At 40.6% G+C, this 19,185-nt stretch overlaps 1 protein-coding gene across 3 annotated transcripts in view; it reads left to right on the forward strand.

Annotated features, from left to right (window-relative positions):
• Nucleotides 1-349: 349 nt before the first annotated feature.
• Nucleotides 350-19,185, forward strand: part of pax3b (paired box 3b) — a 108,605-nt gene continuing 89,769 nt past the window's right edge. Inside the window, exons 1-5 of one of the 3 annotated variants that reach the window (XM_055646414.1) lie at nt 350-586; nt 1,415-1,647; nt 3,337-3,466; nt 3,977-4,111; nt 4,693-6,093. In XM_055646414.1, coding sequence (XP_055502389.1) covers nt 499-586; nt 1,415-1,647; nt 3,337-3,466; nt 3,977-4,111; nt 4,693-4,706 — 600 coding nt within the window. In that variant the 5' untranslated portion in view covers nt 350-498 and the 3' untranslated portion in view covers nt 4,707-6,093. Of the gene's footprint in view, nt 587-614; nt 841-1,414; nt 1,648-3,336; nt 3,467-3,976; nt 4,112-4,692; nt 6,094-19,185 lie in introns of those variants that run through there. The other 2 variants (XM_055646412.1, XM_055646413.1) reach the window with 2 other exon arrangements.

The raw sequence follows: 19,185 nt of genomic DNA on the forward strand, positions 1-19,185 counted from the left end.
GAAAGCAGGGGTCTCGATGGAGTCAGGGCTGGAACAAATGATAAATTCTCTAGGTCACCGTCCCATCGATTTCTGCCTGTGACCACAACAACTCTAAACGCCTGGACCACGGTTCTACCTGTCACATGCATACAGAGCAAACCCCGCGCCGCCGCCATCAGCACAACTACAGCAGCAACAGCAGCAGCAACAAAAACTCAAGTCAACTTTCTTGAGATCGCCGGTTAAGTGTCTGGAGATATCACATCTGTAGGGGGGGTGGGGGTGGGGGTGGGGGGGGGGGGGGGGGAGGACAAAAAAAAAAAAAACAAAAAAACAAAACCGAAGTTGCGTTTTAGCTTTCCTGAAGTCGACTGGCCCGAGTGGATTTATCTAAAAGTGATCACTATCTTTTTTCAATTTAAAATATACATATACATATATATATATACATGTATATATAATCTCTCCTCCTCCTTCGCTAACCCACTGAAAATCTGGGACTGAACGTGTCCAAAAATGAGCACGTTGGCTGGACCCGTCCCAAGAATGATGCGGCCTGCCCCAGGACAGAATTACCCTCGCAGCGGCGGCTTCCCACTGGAAGGTGAGTGAGTCCCACATGCTTTCACTGATCGGCTGCTTCTTTAGCTCCCTACCATGAAGCAGAAAATACGCGCGGACCACGGGGAACCTTGTGTACGAGACAACGGCAATACTTGATGACCCTTTTCCCCCAGTCATTCATTCTCCTTATGTGACCGTGCAGACCCGTGTAGTATATATGCCTGTTTGTTGTAAAAAAAAGTTTCTTAGAGCCCATAAACGCGCCTTCTACGCCGACCATGTTCAGTATATCCTGTAAGTAGAATCCAATATTGATACTGACTGAGTCGCGTTAGTCTCGGCGGTGAGAAACTGTGATATCTAATAGCAAGCAGCAAATATACTTTTTGCTTGGTTTCAAATATACGAAGTTTAATTAGTTTTAACAATGTTACAGCTTGAAGTCACTTATGGATTTTCTGTAAACTCAAGTTACGGAATCAGTGTATATAAATGCACAAAATCGTATTAATGTTTCGAAACCGGGCCGGGGGAATGGAAAACTTATCCGTGATACAAAACATAGATTTAAATATTCTAGTGGCAAAGCTGTATTGCAATAGATCTGAACCATTGCTTCTAACTTTTATGGTGCAAGTTAAAATAACATCGGAAAGAGACACCTCTGTGAAAATGTATAATTTTTAGTTCTGAAACAAGGAATGGTTTTGCTTGAAAATAATTTCTCCAAATGGACTCGGCACGATATATAAGCACTTCCGTTGACTTAAACGTTGATGGAATATACTCAGAGTTTATTTCCACTTGTCTGTGTGATCGGTAAAGTTGCAATATGTTTATTGACGCTGCGAATTTTTACTGCAAATAGTGTCAACGCCTTTAGGTCAAGGAAGAGTGAACCAGCTCGGAGGAGTTTTTATAAACGGCCGGCCTCTGCCAAATCATATCAGGCACAAGATAGTGGAAATGGCTCATCACGGTATCAGACCGTGTGTCATCTCCCGGCAACTGAGGGTCTCCCACGGTTGTGTCTCTAAAATCCTCTGCAGATATCAGGAGACAGGATCCATCAGACCCGGGGCGACTGGGAGCAAACCCCGGGTAAGTGAGAACACTCATATATATATATATATACATATATTCTGCATTATAGTCAGAGTATAGTCATGTGTGCGCATAGTCACGAAATGCGTTGTCACGGTTCATCTCCAAAGTGCCCCGATGGCGCTGCGAAACTGTACATGCCTCTGAAGGCTCCTCGAAAGCAGACAGTGAAATCGACAAAAACCACCTGAGGATTGTAATACCGTGCACTTCTTTTCCCCAAACTGTAAAATCAACATCTGGGGTTTGCAGAATCTGCCATCTGTGGCAACGCAGACATACACAACGCCTGTCCTACTCGAGTCTCTGCAGTCAATGTTACATTGGTTTTATTAATTCATCGCTTGTATAAAATAACTAAACTTTTAGCATGATCATTTGCCAACATTGTGTTTTTGTCATAATGCTTTTTAGTTCCGGTGATATGTTAGAAGTTGCATCGATTTGATTCATCGTTGCATTGTTAATAACTTTCAGCAGTCAAAAAGCTGAGATTATGCAACTTCTAACAGCAATGAAAGTGCTTGTAACCCTTGGATTTCTTTATTTATAATAACCCAATGAGTGAAGATATTGATATATTAGATGAATCATTGGAATATTACAAATATAGTAACAACATTAAATGCAGGTTTCAATTTGGTAATGTGATTAAATGCGGTTTATTAAAAATGTTAATGACCGATCCAATGTCCATATTCCATGCACTATCTATATTAAACACTTAAAAGACTTTTTAATATTTGCGTTGTACAGAATCAGAAACAATTTTTATTTTTTATTTTTCGTGGGTTGTGCGATTCTGCAAATTTAAACACATAAGATTAAAGGAAAAGTTGAACAATTTTGATGGGTTTCAGCAAAACTAAAGATGGGATGGGGGGGGGGGGAGAATTTTTTTTTGGCGATGCTGCTGCGGTTTACAGTAACGCAGATATTCAGGGTGGCAAATTCCATATTTGTAATGGAGGCAACATTATTCCTTGATTCGTAATCCAATCTTTAATGTCGGTGGTTTTGACACAGATAATTAAACGCGCGGGTTGTAATGGCCCGCAATTATCGTAATATAGGTCATTAAACACAGGAATTGTACGCCGGTGACTCTGCATTTTCAATAAACACGACCGCAAAGTTCAAGTACCGACTCGCAGTGAAGTTATCAATCAATAAAACCCGTTTTTGTGCCCAGTTTGATTTTCGTTTACTATAAGCCAAATTCATAAATTAAACATTAGATTTGGAACTCTATTTGCGTTTCCGATAACTGTGTCCAAATAAAGTTGTATATATTATATAAAGTGTTATTTAATACTTGATGAAGTGTTATGTATTCCATTTATATTATTATGTATTATAATATATTGTAATATATAATACTCTAGTTGGACAGAGTTATCGGACACGCAAATATCGTTCCAAATCTAAACTTTCCGTTATGAAATTATATTTTATCTTGTTTTGTATAATGTATTCAACCCCCCCCCCCCCCCCCCCCCCCCCCCCCCCCCCCCCCCCCCCCCACCACCCCCACACGATTCGTGTAAAGAATTATTATTTGGGGGGAAATAAGATATTTAGTAAAAGTCGGAATGCATCTGCTATGAGTGGCAATGTAGCAAAACTGAAAACAAACAAAATATGTTTTTGCTTATCTTCTCTCTTGTGGTGACATTCCCAATGAAGCAAATGGCAATTCCAGACGTGGAAAAAAAGGTCGAAGAATACAAGAAGGAGAATCCTGGAATGTTTAGCTGGGAAATCCGGGATAAGTTATTGAAAGACGGCATGTGTGATCGGAATACCATTCCCTCAGGTTGGTACAATATTTGTGCGAATTGAAATAAAATCCCAATAATAACGTGAATTTATGGCTGCTCTTATTTCGTCTAAACATGAAATTCGCTGCGAATGTAAATATCGCCCAGCTGCACAACTAATACCAAAGGAAACAGTCGCCTCAAATTCGAAAATACTGCTTCGACAGTCCATTAACTTATTATTATTGAATGTGTTAGGGACCAACTTCACGGTGCTAATATTAAGAGTACAGATCGTGTATTATAGTGCGGGGATGGAAATTCAGTACTTGCAGGAATTTGAACCTGCTTTTCGCGATGGAGTTGATCGTGAATATAACGTCCCCCAAGAGAGATGTTTCCATTTGATTATTTTTAATGCGCAAATGTAAAATGTAACCCGCTTGATCCGAAGTTATAAATGAATGATTGATATTGGTGTTCCGGGCTCCTGTTACGCGAACGGAACATCGCGCAGGAATTCGAAACATTTTGTTCATCGCCTCAAAACATTTCTTTCACACAAGTGAGTTCAATAAGCCGCATCCTGAGGAGCAAATTCGGGAAGAAAGAAGACGATGAGGAAGATTGTGGAAGAAAAGAATATGAAGACGGCGACAAGAAATCGAAGCACAGTATTGACGGGATTTTGGCTGATAAGGGTAAGAGGTGGAACTTAATTAATCAGTGGTAAAATAGTTTTGTGATTAAAATGTGTTGATATTTCTGTCACTACTTCGTTATTTTATAGATTTTAATTAAACAATCTGAAAGCTTGTATTGGTTACATATTTCGCACAGAAAGACAACTTCGTACAGATTTGAATCAAACACGAGTGTAGCTCAGAATGAAAGTTCATTTGCCCAACACTGGGGTGGAAGCAATCACCGTGGTGGGTTCATCAAAATGACCAGGAACACACAGTTGACTCCAGCTGAAAGCGCCTAGGTGCCCTTAGCTTTGTTTTGCGGCTCTGTAAGGGAAAGTGGACGGAAGTGTTGCTTTTGTTTCACCCTGTGAGTTTTATTGAGCTTGTTCAGGTGGCAAAGTTTACGCCAAAGTGTTAAAACAATTGAGCGGAGTTTAGCAGAGGGCGGCGATATCAAAGATCGAAATGCAACCAGGACAATCCTTATCAGCACCGCAAACCTGTTGATAGATAGTTTGCCGCTTGGTTGTGTGCAAAGATAAACAGATGTCTTTCACCGCTTACCATCTGACTGTAATCTCATTGACTTGCAGGCAATGCTGTGTGAGGATCAGCCTTAATATTGTTGCACAGACTATCAGTATAGACCGTTTCTATTGGTTATCACAGAGCGGTAATACCATATTTTGAGTGTGGCACCGCCATCAGGAAAATTAACCGATCACACCCGTTGGACACTTCACTTTACTGTTGCTAAATTTATGTTAAATTAAATGATACAGAAATCACGCGTAGATTGTGGATAATATTTGTAACTGTACGTTTGAAGCAGGTGAAAATATATTCAATCCAATTATGTCACCAATAACTTCCTGTAATTTCGAGGATAAAAAGTGTCGGTTTCAAAGACCAGATAATATTGTTTAAAATTATAATCTACTCCATAAACGACTGTGGTTGCAGTATTTTAGAAAATGTCTCCAGTTTGCAAACTGTCTTCATCACCGTAATCTTTCAGCTAGTTTTCGAAGATGAAGAATGTTTCAAATAATCAAATCAGACCATTGTCGTAACGTTTAACATAATATACATTCATTAATATTAGACGTTAATATTTCGGATACTATTGTTTTAAACATACAACTATGCTGATGGAATTTGCTAAACAATGGGAAATGTGATGATACGCTGATGAGGGGAATATCATATATAATATATATGAGCGTACACCCCGACTAATTTCAACATGGTGTCAATTCTAAATTGGGCCAAGATTGGTTAATTACGGTTGAACGAGATCTGAAAATTGGAAGTGATCCGGTGCAGATGTGATTCGAATTGTCTTTAATGACGAAATATTTGGCATGCATTAAATTATATACTCAGAACGAGAAACGAGACTTAAATATAACCTCGAGAAAATTACTGGAGAAAATTACCGCGAACGTCACTCTGTGCATCTGCGTGCGGAACAACACGAAACCCAAACGTCCCATGCTGTTTGCTAAACATTTCAAGTCAATTCCAAGTTGTAATTAAATGAAAAAAAATCGTCGTGGTGATTTTTGCATCGCCAGGAGAATGCTCAGAAATTGTCCATTCAAGATTGAATTTCAGGAAGTATAGGTGAAATCCACCCAATACTTCCTCTTTATATATCCCTTGCAAGGCAGAACTTTACCTGTTCATTTTCTCCAGAGATGCTGTCTGACCCGCTGAGTTACTGCAGCTTTTTGTATCTATCTTCGGTTTGAATCAGCATCTGCAGTTCCTTCCTACACAGAACTTTACCCAATTTACAGTAACTGAATAGTACCACATAATACATAAGAAATAAGGAACATGCGTTGCTTCCAATATTCGGCACTGCTTTCTTTCTTAGAAGCGACAAGGTGAGTCAGTCCAACTCATTGGGATCTAACTGCACTGTCATTTTTTTGTTGTAGACCAATAAGCCACTCGGGATATTTTCCCCCCAAAACGATATGCCACAAGAAATCAATATTCATCCCTTGATTTGTTTCTCAGGAATAAACCATGAAGTTGTCCAGTTCTTTTAAAGTTTGTTAGTATATTTACAAAATGACACATTATTTTTTTTTTCTAAAATGGTGGAGAATTTCTCTTCCATCATTGCTTTGGTTGAAGATAGCTATTATCGCCGAAGCAAATAATTGAAGGTTGGTCAAACTCAATGCCCATCGTTTGAAAGTAAATGGCAAATCTCCTGGATGAATCTTGGAGCACAGCGCCAGCCTCTTGGTGGACAGTGGACAGTCCCCAAGACGAGAGGACTCGAGTCCACTTCAATTGGGTTGGAGTTGGCTGATGGGGTCGCTGCAGGGACAGGTGGGGCGGGACGTGGGTAATTTGGGGGAACAATGACTCCAATACATAAATAAATACAATTTGGGCATGCTGGAAACTATCGGGCAGCATCTGTGGAAGTAGACGCAGTTAACATCCCAGACAGAAGATCACCCGCCTGCAACGGTACCTCTGGTTTCTTTCCACGTGTGCAACATACCTCGCCGTCTAGCATGTCCCTTGATGATGGGTATTTTTTGGAAGATAGGTGCTTTCTTCTGCCCTTTACACTGGGGGTCTGCGTTACATGGACCCGTGCTTCTCAACACCATCGCTACTGCCTCTTCCCCCACATTGAGCAGCCATGGGCCAAGAATGACCTGGGATCCACGGGAGAGTTGCACGTCTACAAGGAGGCTCTGGGAACATCCTTGAATCTTTGCTCCCTGTCCACCTGGTAAACGCTTGCCGAGGCAGAGCTCGGTATAGTCTATGCTAGGGCGTCTCCCGTGGGAGGACATGGCCTGATCATTGAGGCCACTTATTGTAGACCAAAGAATACTTCAGCCCAGGACTGTGCCCTTCGGCCCACCATATCCACACCAACAACTCTGCTCATCGAAACTAATCCCATCTATCCTTACATGATCCATATCCCTCTACCCGTTGCCTCTTCGTGTGCCTTGTCTAAATACCTCTAAAATGGTGCTATGGCATATCCTTTTACCACTTTCCATTCGAGTTTCAGGAACCTAGTACTCTCTGTAAAACATAACTTGATTCGCCTATCTCTTTTAAACTCTTTCCCTCACACCTTCAGCCTACGCCCTCTGGTATTTGTTTAATCTTTCCACCGAGGGAGCAACGCTCGAACTATCTACCCTAATTATACCCGTTATAATGTTATATACTTCCATCAAGTTGCTCCTCGCTCCAGAGAAAACGGCCCAAGTTAGTCCAATAGCTAATATTTCCCAATCCCAGCGATATCCTGAACCACTTTAGCATCCTCCCCAAAGCCTCCTCCATACCATGCGATGAGTGGAACTACACAGCTGCAATATAACCACAGTCCAAGTTTCATGGTTCAAACCGGAATCTCGACCTACCTACCCCAAATATCCCGCAATTATATTTTCGTTCACGCTTCGATAAGTTACCAGTTACAAGATATTATCGTTCATTCAGAAACACACGATCCCCTCTATTATCCCCACGAGTTCTGGTCGTATTTGTGCGCAATGCAGAAATGTTAATTTCCCTGTATTTGTTTGTGAAATCGCACCAGGAAAGTCGGTGTGAAAGATTGTCTCAAAGTCCCTGTGACTGAATGAAGGGTGTGAACGGTGAAACTGTAATCTGGCTCATGAACCGTGGTAGCCCGTTTATAGTCGGCAGTGTTTATTGATCTGATTAATACACCATATTTACCATTTGAATTAATCTGGGTGTGTATTTAACGAGTTCTATTATGGATTATAATAACAAGGGAAAAAAGGTATTGCGTTGCCTCGCTTTAACTTGTTGGCCATTGTTGCGGTTTGATTATCTTTTTCTCCGCGCTAACAAAGTACCTTCTCGCGAAGACACGATTTGTTAATCAAAACATCGAAACTAAATAAAACGAGGCTGGAAAACTCTTGGTGGAGAGTGGATACGTTTAAGTCCCCTTTTTAGCATTAGCCTCTCGCACAAGCGTTGACACAACGTGTCGCTTGTTGCAGGAGTCCAATAGACCTGCACAAAATTCGCTGCAAATGCGATCTTGAGTAGACAAAAACGACCAAATGAGCTGGTCAAACATTTGTACAACTTTTCCAGCTATACAAAGAGGTCCTTCAATACACAATCCACACTTGGAGATGAACTTGGGAAACAAAGAAGCGTGAGTCCATTGAAAGTTACACTTTAGGTTTGGAAGGACAAAGCCGGTGGCAGTGACAGCTTGGTGGCAACAAAAGCAGGCAACCTTTTTGTAATTCAGAGAAAAAAAAAGAACAGAAACCGTCCAAACAAAAGGCTGAGAAGAGACATTATGGGGTTGCAATGAGGGATGAATTATTCAGTGACCGCCACTAGCAGCTAGTCCTCGGAGTTTTATGGACTCTGCTTCCACCGTGGAAAGCTACCCTATTTTCACCTACAAAATGTTCCTTTTACTATCTTTTTAGACGCGCAAGATGCCAAGTGTCATTCAAAAACCAAGTACAATCGGCGCCGTGCGACCGAGCAGAGTCTTTGATTTAGCAGGCTCGCTTTACATTGGTAGGAGAGGGGGAGAAAACTGCAAAGAATGCCCGAGATTTCCTCGTAGTTAATAGATTAAAGCTCAGCCCCTTTGCAAATTAATTTTGCAAAAGATTGCGGCTCGAGACTTGTTAAAAAAAAAGTTAGTGTATTAATTCCAGGAACGTCTCGTTAATTCTGGCACCGTTAGTTTAAAGCGGGGGCAGAAGTTATTAGAAAGGGGGGGGGGGGGGGGGGGGGGGGGGGGGGGGGGGGGGTTACATTCTAATCTTTTCAGTCAACAATTTAGTTTGTAATTAACCTAGGTTCACAGGTAAACAAATGGTACAAGTCACTGGAGATTTTTCGCTACAGCCTTGGCAACATTACATAGCTACACACGGGGATACGAGGCACCCGGCCATGCAGTGCGCAGTTTGCAAGTTGCAAGGAGTTTCCAGCGGCCTGCCCCGTTTGCACATTAATAGCAACATCTTGTGCAAAACCACAGCTGACAAACTCACAAGATCAGAATAATGGATAAATGCAATTTGCTGAAATGACCTTAAAATAAATGTTTTATTAAAAAAAAAATACCTGCTGATGTTTAGGGAGCTTTTTGTGGTACATTTAGTAACTTTAGGCGAACTTTTCAATTCTTTGAACCGGGACAGTTTTTATTCAATGCCAGATTAATAAATGATGCACAGTTGGGTTTTTTTATTGGCAATGTTGAGTCATTAAGAAATATTATTAGTGCAGAACCCGCTTGCTAAATTCACCGCGTGGTGAATTCACTCTGTTATCCATTCGATTTTAAATATAAACGGGTCGCTATAAATGTTTCAGCCGGGGTTATACTTAATGATTTAGAAGTGTATTTAAGTGACTGAGGTTGCCGGCTGTTGATTGAATGGGACACTGTTTTAGCGCAGCTTCAGGCGTGATCAAGCACGATTTACTGCAATCATGCGCGGGTCCAAATTCAATCAGAACCCGGACCGAAGCCTCTTAAAGCTGATTAAATCGAGCCTTTTATTTCTTCTGACTTTCATCTGCCTGACCCGCCCCCGATTCGCCTGGGGCACAAATTCGTGAAATTTCTGTCCCCTGTTTTTCTCTCTCTGGCAGCGACTGCTGTTTTGCAACTTTTTGCAGCTTAAAAGTAAAGCTGCGAGATGATATAAGTTTTGCGGAATGTGGGAAGTTTTGAACGGGGGCCCAAGCATTTTTGCTTCATGTAGTAATATGAATCCCCGACAAGTGATAACTGCACAGCAGACACGCGACTCCCGGAGCCTATCTTAATATTTAGATGTAAGATTACAAACCAAACAGTTGTGTTCATTCACTCGAGAGGGCGGCCGAGTGACAGAGCCGGGGACTGTAAAGGGTCGAACGAGGGGGGAAAAGCCAACTAGATTGAAAACACGATGCTATCAGATTTAGGCGTCTTTCTCCACTTACTAAGGCGTGACGAGGGCAGACCAATGTACTGGGAGTTCCAAGATAGGAAATCGACGATGAGTAGTTTGTACTCGTGTTGAACAGGAGCGGGGGTGATTATCTGCCCACGAAGACATACAATATCCTCGCCTCCCTCAGGACAGGCACAAGTGCACGGGCCGACCTTAGATTTCGCTCCACAACCGCTCCGAGGAAAAAATGATCGCAGAATCATAAGATATGAACCTCCTTATCGATACATCTCTTAGGTGTAACTCGGCTCTACCTTTTTTATTCGTTAAAAATAAATACATTTATGACAAATTAGCATATTTTTCGTGGACAGGGACATAAATGCATGACAAGTTTTTTTTCACGAGTCCTCGGGCAGTTTTCCTTCCAGCTAATCACACTTATCAGTAACTCACACAAATAAAATAAACGAATTATATCTGTGTCGGTAAGATAACAATTATAAAAACATACAATAGACCCGGTGCGGTTTCACTTAGTCTTGGGCCATCATTGCTTCCTCGCTTTCTACAGTAGCTGCGGCAATGTTGGTCTGAAACTTAGCTTAAGAAGGAACTGCAGGTGCTGGAAAATCGAAGGTACACAAAAATGCTGGAGAAACTCAGCGGGTGCAGCAGCATCTAAGATGCTGCTGCACCCGCTGAGTTTCTCCAGCATTTTTGTGTACCTGAAACTTAGCTTGTTGTCTGTCCAAAGTGTTTAATTGTTCGCGTGTGGGAAGGAACTGCAGATGCTGGTCTACACCGAAGATAGAGACACAAACTGCTGGAGTAACTCAGCGGGACAAGAAGGGTCTCGACCCGAAACGTCACCTATTGCTTCCACCCACAGATGCTGCCTGTCCCGCTGAGTTACTCCAGCATTTTGTGTCTATCCTCGGTGTTTATTATTTGTGCGAGGAACGGAATAACGAAATTCTTACTTGTATATGCGAATAGCAGGCCTGAAAACACAATGCACACACATGATCTAAAATAAACAAGAATAAAACCCAACACATTCATCGTTAATTCTGTCCCGCTGAGTTACTCCAGCCTTTTGTGTCTTATCACCGGTGAAAACCAGCATCTGATGTTACTTTCTGCACATTAATCCCGATACTTAAACAAACCCAAATTCCTTAATGCAACAAAAGGCAGTCTTAAGTTCATACGCATTAAACTATAGATTTTACCTAGAGATCAAAATGACTGTCTTGGATACCAAGGTCTTACTGCGCGACGCCCATTTAAAGGGATGGTTTTAACGTATGCAGTTTCATTGCATCACGATAGACACCAAAAACTGGAGTATCTCAGCGGGTCGGGCAGCATCTCTGGAGAAAGGGGATAGGAGACGTGTCGGGACGAGACCCTTCTCCAGACTGAGAGTTAGAGGAAAGGGGAACGAGAGATATCGACGGCGATGTAGAGAGATATAGACTAAATGAATGAAATATATGCTGAAAAGGAGGCGGATTTCGCAAGAGAAAATTACAGACGAAATTCATCTGCAGGTCCGAGAGAGAGCTGCCTTCCTGCGAACGCCGTCTTTCCGTTTAGGATGGGTTGGAAATATTGCAAGGGCAGGGCATATCTTGTGCGGTATTTTATCGGCGTTTCTTCCAATTGCTTGGCGGAATCCGTAAGGAAATAGCTCGATAGCCGGACCCACCCCTTCTCCCCAGAGGCTGATTGTCCCGCTGAGATACTCCAGGTTTTTGTATCTATCGTCGGTTTAAACCAGCATCTGCATGTTCCTACTTCCTACACACGTATCAATTCAATTGTCATTTCTCTTTGCACCGTGCAAGCTAGTTGCTGTTCATTGCTTACACTGCAAGACATAGGATAGGATAAAGTGTGTGGAATATGCTGTTTTTTTTACCCAAGGTAGACACAAAGCGCTTGAGTAACTCAGCGGGTCAGGCAGCATCTCTGGAGAGAATGGATCAAGGCGGGCTTGTGTTCTGTCTAGCGAGGAAAGACCGAACGAACCAAGCGATATGAGTTTTAACGAAATTATTGGAAATGTGTGCAAAAAGGAAGACATTGTAACACGAGGTTATGGGAAATGTACACATATAAAGGGATAAAAAGCAACTTGTATTACAAACTCACAGCTAGCGTTCCAGTTTATTCAGCCTGAAGGAGGAAACGCCACCCATTCCTTCTCTCCAGAGATGCTGCCTGACCCGCTGAGTTACTCCAGCATTTTGTGTCTATCTTCGGAGCAGACCAACATCTGCACTTCCTTCCTACCCAGTTTATTGATGTTTGCTGACAATTCATATGAAAACGTGTATCTAAATGCAGACCGAATCGTTCCAAATAGGCTCGGTTGGTGGCTTGTACTGAAGATAAGACACAAAAAGCTGGAGTAACTCAACGGGACAGGCAGCATCTCTGGAGAGAAGTTCGGGTCGAGACCCTTCTTCATGGCTTGTACTAACTGACATCAGCCAGGACAAGGCGAGGGGATCTGATCATTTTAATTAGCCACTGGATCATTGAGAAGAACACTTATCTGGCGTTCCCACCCTTGATCGGAAGCCCCACACTCTGTGTTGTGCATTCGTGTCGGTGTGTTTGTCAAACGCCACACGTGTAACGGTGGACACAGTTGAATGGTTTGCTATTACCAACTACTAAACTCCAGGCGCCACAAACGGCCACGTGGATGGGACACAGTTGTGAATGCGAACGTAGGCTAACAGCATCTACATGTGGGAGGGGGGAAAAGGAACAATATTTAATTTAATGTCATTCTTTCATTTTATTTACCAGCTATATCTCTTTGCTCTGATCTCAGATCTCGACCCGAAACGTCACCTATTTCTTTTCTCCAGAGATGCTGCCTGGCCCGCGGAGTTACTCCAGCTTTTTGCGTCTATCTTCGATGCAAACCAACAGCATCTGCAGTTCCTTCCTACACACACTTTAATAGTCTGTTCGGTGTTTTATTTATTGTAGATAAGAAGTTTAAAGCATGAGGCTTATCTATTTCTCAATAAATAATGTTAATTTCTTTTAATTTCCTTCCTACACACAATATACGTACATCCATTCTAAGGTGTAAACGTACATCCATTCTAAGGTGTTTCAGATCCTTTGCTAACTACATGCAGGTATCTCTCTTCCACCCTTGGGGCTTTACAAATAGAGTCGGTTCTATTCCGTCCACTCATTCAGCAAATGTTCTGATGTGATGTGAAGATATGAGAAATACTGGACCTGTGGTAATTGTTTTATCGGTCATATTAAATAAAGATGGAACGTGGTGTGGATTCTGTAGTGTGGTGAAATTGGTCACATAGGCCTGTCTAATTACCAGCGTGAAATTTCACCCCTCCAGAGGTAGATTTCATGCTCCCATCACTCACAAGACACTGCAAGGTAATGCCACACGGTTATGGCACCACTCTCTGTAATGCCAGCAGCATTTCTTTGCTAGTGTATATCAGCGGAGCTTTCTACATCAGAGTCAATAGTTTATAACCCAATATTATTCAAATCATCTTATTTGCAGGTCTTGTATTTTTTTTAACGTTAAGTTTATAATTAAAGTTACTTATAATAATAATAAATATTATTTATGGGCACCTTTCAAGAGTCTCAAGGACACCTTACAAAAATTTAGCAGGTAGAGGAAAAACATGTAAGGGGAATGAAATAAATAGTAGAGACATGACTAGTACACAAAGTAAAGACAGAATTCAATACAAAACACAGTATGATGGTCCATCTCCCATCCCTTCTCTCCAGAGATGCTGCCTGTCCCGCTGAGTTAGCCCAGCATATTGTGTCTATCTTTGGTGTAAACCAGCATCCGCAGTTCCTTCCGCCACACACTTTAATAGTCTGTTTTTTGTTTTATTTATTGTAGATAAGAAGTTTAAAGCATGAGGCTTATCCATTTTATCAATAAATAATATTAATTTCTTTTGATTACTTTTTTTCTAGATATTTACTCGTTGATAATTTAGTACATAAAGATTTACCTGGTGCGTATTACTTTTCCATGCAAAGAAAATGCAAAGTATACTTTTAATTTCGAAAATATGAAGTGCTAACAAAATAGACTATAACATAGGGATTATTGAAAGTTTGGCCTCGTATCTGAAACACTTGATCCGATTTACCCCTAACAACCAACTCAACAGATGCTGTTCTATAATGTGAAACAGAATGAAATAAAAACAAAACTGAGAAAAAATGGGTCATAAAAATACACAGCATGGAATTAAAATGTTACAGAAATAATTTTTCTGGACGCATCCTTCAGTGTGTTGTAACTTATTTTTAAAGAGGCAGATTTAAAAAAAGTTCATGCCATTAAATATCACATTATTGATTGATAAAGCTCTGGTCAGAGTCAACTCCCTGGTTTTTAACTCTGCAAGATCGAAACCAAACAATCTCGCTGGGAAGAATTCCATAGGAAATAGAACAGATGCGTCAATGCACACATAACTCTAATAGAATTTTGTTTTGTATAGATCTATTAATTCCACTCTGTGAAGTAAATCAAATAATTTAAGAGCAAGTGTGCTCCATATTGTGCCAATTTTAATGCGATGAATTAAAATAAAGCTGACATGCTTTGATTAGGTATGAAACTTGATTCTAAAATATAAATTGATCTTTTTAACAATATGTTTTGGCTGGTAACGTGGATATCAAATTAATACCAGAAGTTATTCTGTATTGCAAAATGATGAGATTTAGCTATTTCATGTGGACATTCATTTTGTTTGGTTTAGTTTACCCAAATATAAGTTCACTTGAGATGAAGTAGTGAATTATAATGCAAGCTAAGGGTTCACCTGAAGCAACTCTTTAGTATATAAATAACCCAGCCACCAATTATGACATGAAAGTCTTGTCCCTGTGTTCAGTATACTTGGAACACATGGTATGATTTTGATCAAGTGAGTTCACAAAATAGCATTGACTCCATTGTCAAACAATACCATATTTTTGAAATCTGTATGAATTGCTGCAAGCTGAATTAAAATGCTTAAGTTTGGCCACTGTTTGTATCACCAGAGAAAACCTGCAGAGTGGAGTCTGCCGGTGATGGTTGTGGCCGCGCCGTTACTACATGCTAAGCAGACGGGAAAGGTTCTTCCCAAGTGAATTCACTGGAATTTTATGTCCCCTTTTTCCCTCACAGCTGTTTTACAACCTTGAATTAAAATCTGTAAAGGAACTTTTCAGTTGCCTTGGCCAAATATTGATCAAGTGCTTGTTTGTTGATGCTGATGCTATTGTTCTGTGAAGAGAGCCTAGCAGCTCGCCCCCTTGTTGCTGAATGTCTATTGTCATTGCCCTTTAACAACAGGGATCAAAGCTCTATGTTTTTGGCTTACACCAATTAAAGAGAAGGCATCTTTATTGTATCTAATGTAGGATATTGTAAATGGGAAACTTCATTAACATAGGTCTTTTCAATTTAATCATTAACTTAATTAGGTCTCTGAACACACTAATGAAATATGTAGGGAGGAACTTCAGATGCTGGTTTAAAGCTGAAAGCAGTTACGCCACAAAATCCACCCATTTTAAAAACAGCTTCTTCCCCTCAGCAATAAGAACACTCAATTCCCTCCAATAACAGACAACACTAAGGACTCTTGATGTATATAGTGTCTTGTCTATGGTCTTTGTCTGTTCTTTTGCACTATGTTCTGTTGGTGAGATTTGTGATTTGTGATGTGTTATGGATGCACTTTATTACTATGATCTGTGTTGTTATATGTGTTAATGTGACTAAAGCAGTGTACCATCATGTACCGAACCCTCCAACCTTGGTTGCATGGCAAATAAAGATTCTATCTATCTATCTATCTAAAAGGCTGGAGCAACTCAGCAGGTCAAGCAGCATCTCGTGAGAAAAGGAATAGGTGACGTTTTGGGTCGAGACCCTTCTTCAGACTGAGAGTCAGGGGAAAGGGGAACGAGAGAGATAGATGGTACTTAGGAGAAAGGAATGGAAGATATGCAAAAAGTGCCCATGGAAAAGCACCAATGAAATAGTTGAGCACAAAGGTTAAAACTAAATATACAGCATGCCAATCCTATAGTATCATTTCTAATGAATCTTTTCAGTTGAATATTAGGTAATGTCACCATTAATTTGTATCTGAACAATCATGCTGAAGTTTAATGTAATATTTTATACAACCCTGGTTAATTTAATTTTTGGAAAGCAGAAATAGTGTATTAAAGTAAACATCTTATCAGTACTAGTTCTCACCAAGATAATTTTGATCTAAATTGTTTGTGGTCTCAATTGTATGAATCCCATCTGCAAGGCACCTTCTTTATCTGTCCTTTTCTTCAAACCTTCCACCTAAAATCAACACCAGATTTGGGAAATTGCTAAGAAGCCTTTCACGGCCATGCATTTAAACCATTCCTGAAACGTCTTTGAAGCAAGAAAAAAAATCCAGAAAATAATTATAATGGGGCAAGGAGCCTTTTCAGCTTTAATTATTCTCAACATTCCCCTTGTAAAATGATATGGTAAGAGAGTATAGGGAACTAAAGATCAATGTTCTTAAGTACACTATACATTAATAACAAGTTAGATGTACGTTTGGGATAAATGATCAATTTAACCAAAAGGGAGATTGGTGTGTCCTATTGGGAATAACTTCACACTATAGCAGATGAGTTCTTTAGGATTTTTCACTGTTATTCTATTTGACTCTATTTGACTCTATTCGGTTAAGTCATTGTCAATTGTTCTGTAAATTCAGGTCAAGATGGCTCAGTAATCTCCCGATTAAGCAGATATATAAAAATGAATCAATTTTGATCACAAAATAAACTATTTAATGGTTTAACTTTGCCACAAATTAAGGTATACTTTGATCCTTTTCTCATAGAACATAACTCACATGATTAGTTTTTGACAAATAATAATGTTGCCACAATCCTTCCAAACTTCGGGATTCTTGTCCTTGAATGGCAGCCTAGTTTCCGAATGCCCCAACCTCCAAAATATTGTCTGTAGCATCAGGTGATAAAATTAGGCAGGGAAAAGGTGGTTGAAATTTCCTCATAACTGTAGATTTTATTGTTGCACAATCTACAGGATTTCTGCAACGTCCATTTTATGAAACCTCAATAGCTTGAGTTTGAGGTTGAAGTATTGCCTTTGGTTTTCATTGATTTTCAAATTTGCCTGTTTTGATTGATTTTCAATTCTATGTTGGTCAATGATGTGTTTGAAAAGATTTGCTTTAGTTTTTTACTGATTGTGAAGTTAGAGGAAAGATATGGATGAGATATAACTTTCCATAGGCTGGCCACTTACTGACTCTTTAGATTTGATGTCTTTCTTACAGAGCAAACATCATTCACTGCATAGCCTTGAGCTCTGTGGTTAAGCAATGTTCTTTGATTCATCATGCACTATAACATGCTGCTCACTGTGATTTGACATTCAGTTCAGGAGGCATCCATGATGAATTACATACATCCTGCTCCATTTTTTATAAATATTTCCTTGTGTCTTATATCAGATCGTTCTGGAGCGACATGCTACAAAGTCTCAGGGGAAAAAAAACATATTTTAAACATATAGGTTAAAAGAAGGGTCTCGACCTGAAACATCACCTACTCCTTTTCTCCAGAGATGCTGTCCGACCCGCTGAGTTACTCCAGCCTTTTGCGTCTATCTTAGGCTAAAAGTATCTTGTGAACAAAATCTTTTATAAAAACAGTTGAACAGGGATTAACAGATATTCAGGAGTGCCGTGGCTAAATAAGATTGTTACAATGAGAATATTATTTATGCCCCACGGTATATGTTATGGTAAATGAATCATCTTGCAAAGCGTTCACTTATTTCAGAGAAGTATAGGAATCATTGCCATGAATTGGGGTGGTGCAACATTATTGCTGGCTTCCAGTTATGTTCTTTGTCAAAGTTAATCTAAAATGTGCTTCTTACAGATGGAACCATTGATTCATAGCGTTATACAATACTAGACTGAGTGGGACCCGTTGGGTCCCATGTTCACACGGGAGGGCTGGTCCCCAAACGCAATATCCCACCTCCACCAATTCCAATATTGGTTTCCAGAGGGTTGGTATGGACATTATGGGCCAAATGGTTTATTGGGGTGTCAGCTCAGTCACTCAAGCCTGATGTGCTGGCAGCTCACTAACGGCTGGTGGGCAATTGACTCACGGCTATTCCTTGAAAATATATTTCAAGCAGGGTGCAAGGCCACCAAATTCAGGTACAGTTTCCTACCGCTTCAAGCAGGGAGCAAGGCCACCGAATTCAAGTGCATGTTCCTACCATTTGAAGCAGGGTGCAAGGCCACCGAATTCAAGTGCAGTTTCATACTATTTCAAGCAGGGTGCAAGGCCACCAAATTCAAATGCAGTTTCATACCATTTCAAGCAGGGTGAATCCACCTTAAAACAACCATAATACCACACAGAACACCACAAGAACACCACACTCACAGTTCAGTAGACATTCAGTGCGTTCAGTCGATTCACAGCTCAGACAGAGTCATGACCTCTCCCTCCCCCATCTTGCAGAGACTGAGCCACACCCACACTTCCGGGTTTTATAATCCCTCCCCCCTCCCACCGGAAGGGGTGTAGCCTTCATGGCATGATTGGCAGGAGAGAGATTCTCAACATTTTTTAAACATTAATAACACTTTTATTTTTCACTGATGGGAAAATCCTCTGCACCCGATGAGTGGAGGGGGACTGAGTAAAATGGCCAAAAATCACAGCCGTAAGTGGTAGCGTTTTATCTAAAATCAATATAGAGTGCAAACAGGAAGTTGTCAAGTTTAGACTTTTAATCGTTTGCCATTTCAAACCAAACACCACCAACAATTTGCCGTGGTTTATTTCAAACCAACCACCACCACCCATTTGCCGTGGTTTATTTCAAACCAACCACATTTTCATTTTCAAACCACATTAAGGGCACTCAATGCCAGTAAAACCACACTCACAGTTTAGTAGACATGTGTTCAGTGTTATTCACAGCACTTACTGAGAGACTTGACCCTCTCGCTCCCCCATTTTGCAGAGGCACTCAACACTTCTGGGTTT

This window comes from Leucoraja erinacea, chromosome 14 (genome assembly GCF_028641065.1).
Source record: "Leucoraja erinacea ecotype New England chromosome 14, Leri_hhj_1, whole genome shotgun sequence".
Taxonomy (NCBI): Eukaryota; Metazoa; Chordata; class Chondrichthyes; order Rajiformes; family Rajidae; genus Leucoraja; species Leucoraja erinaceus.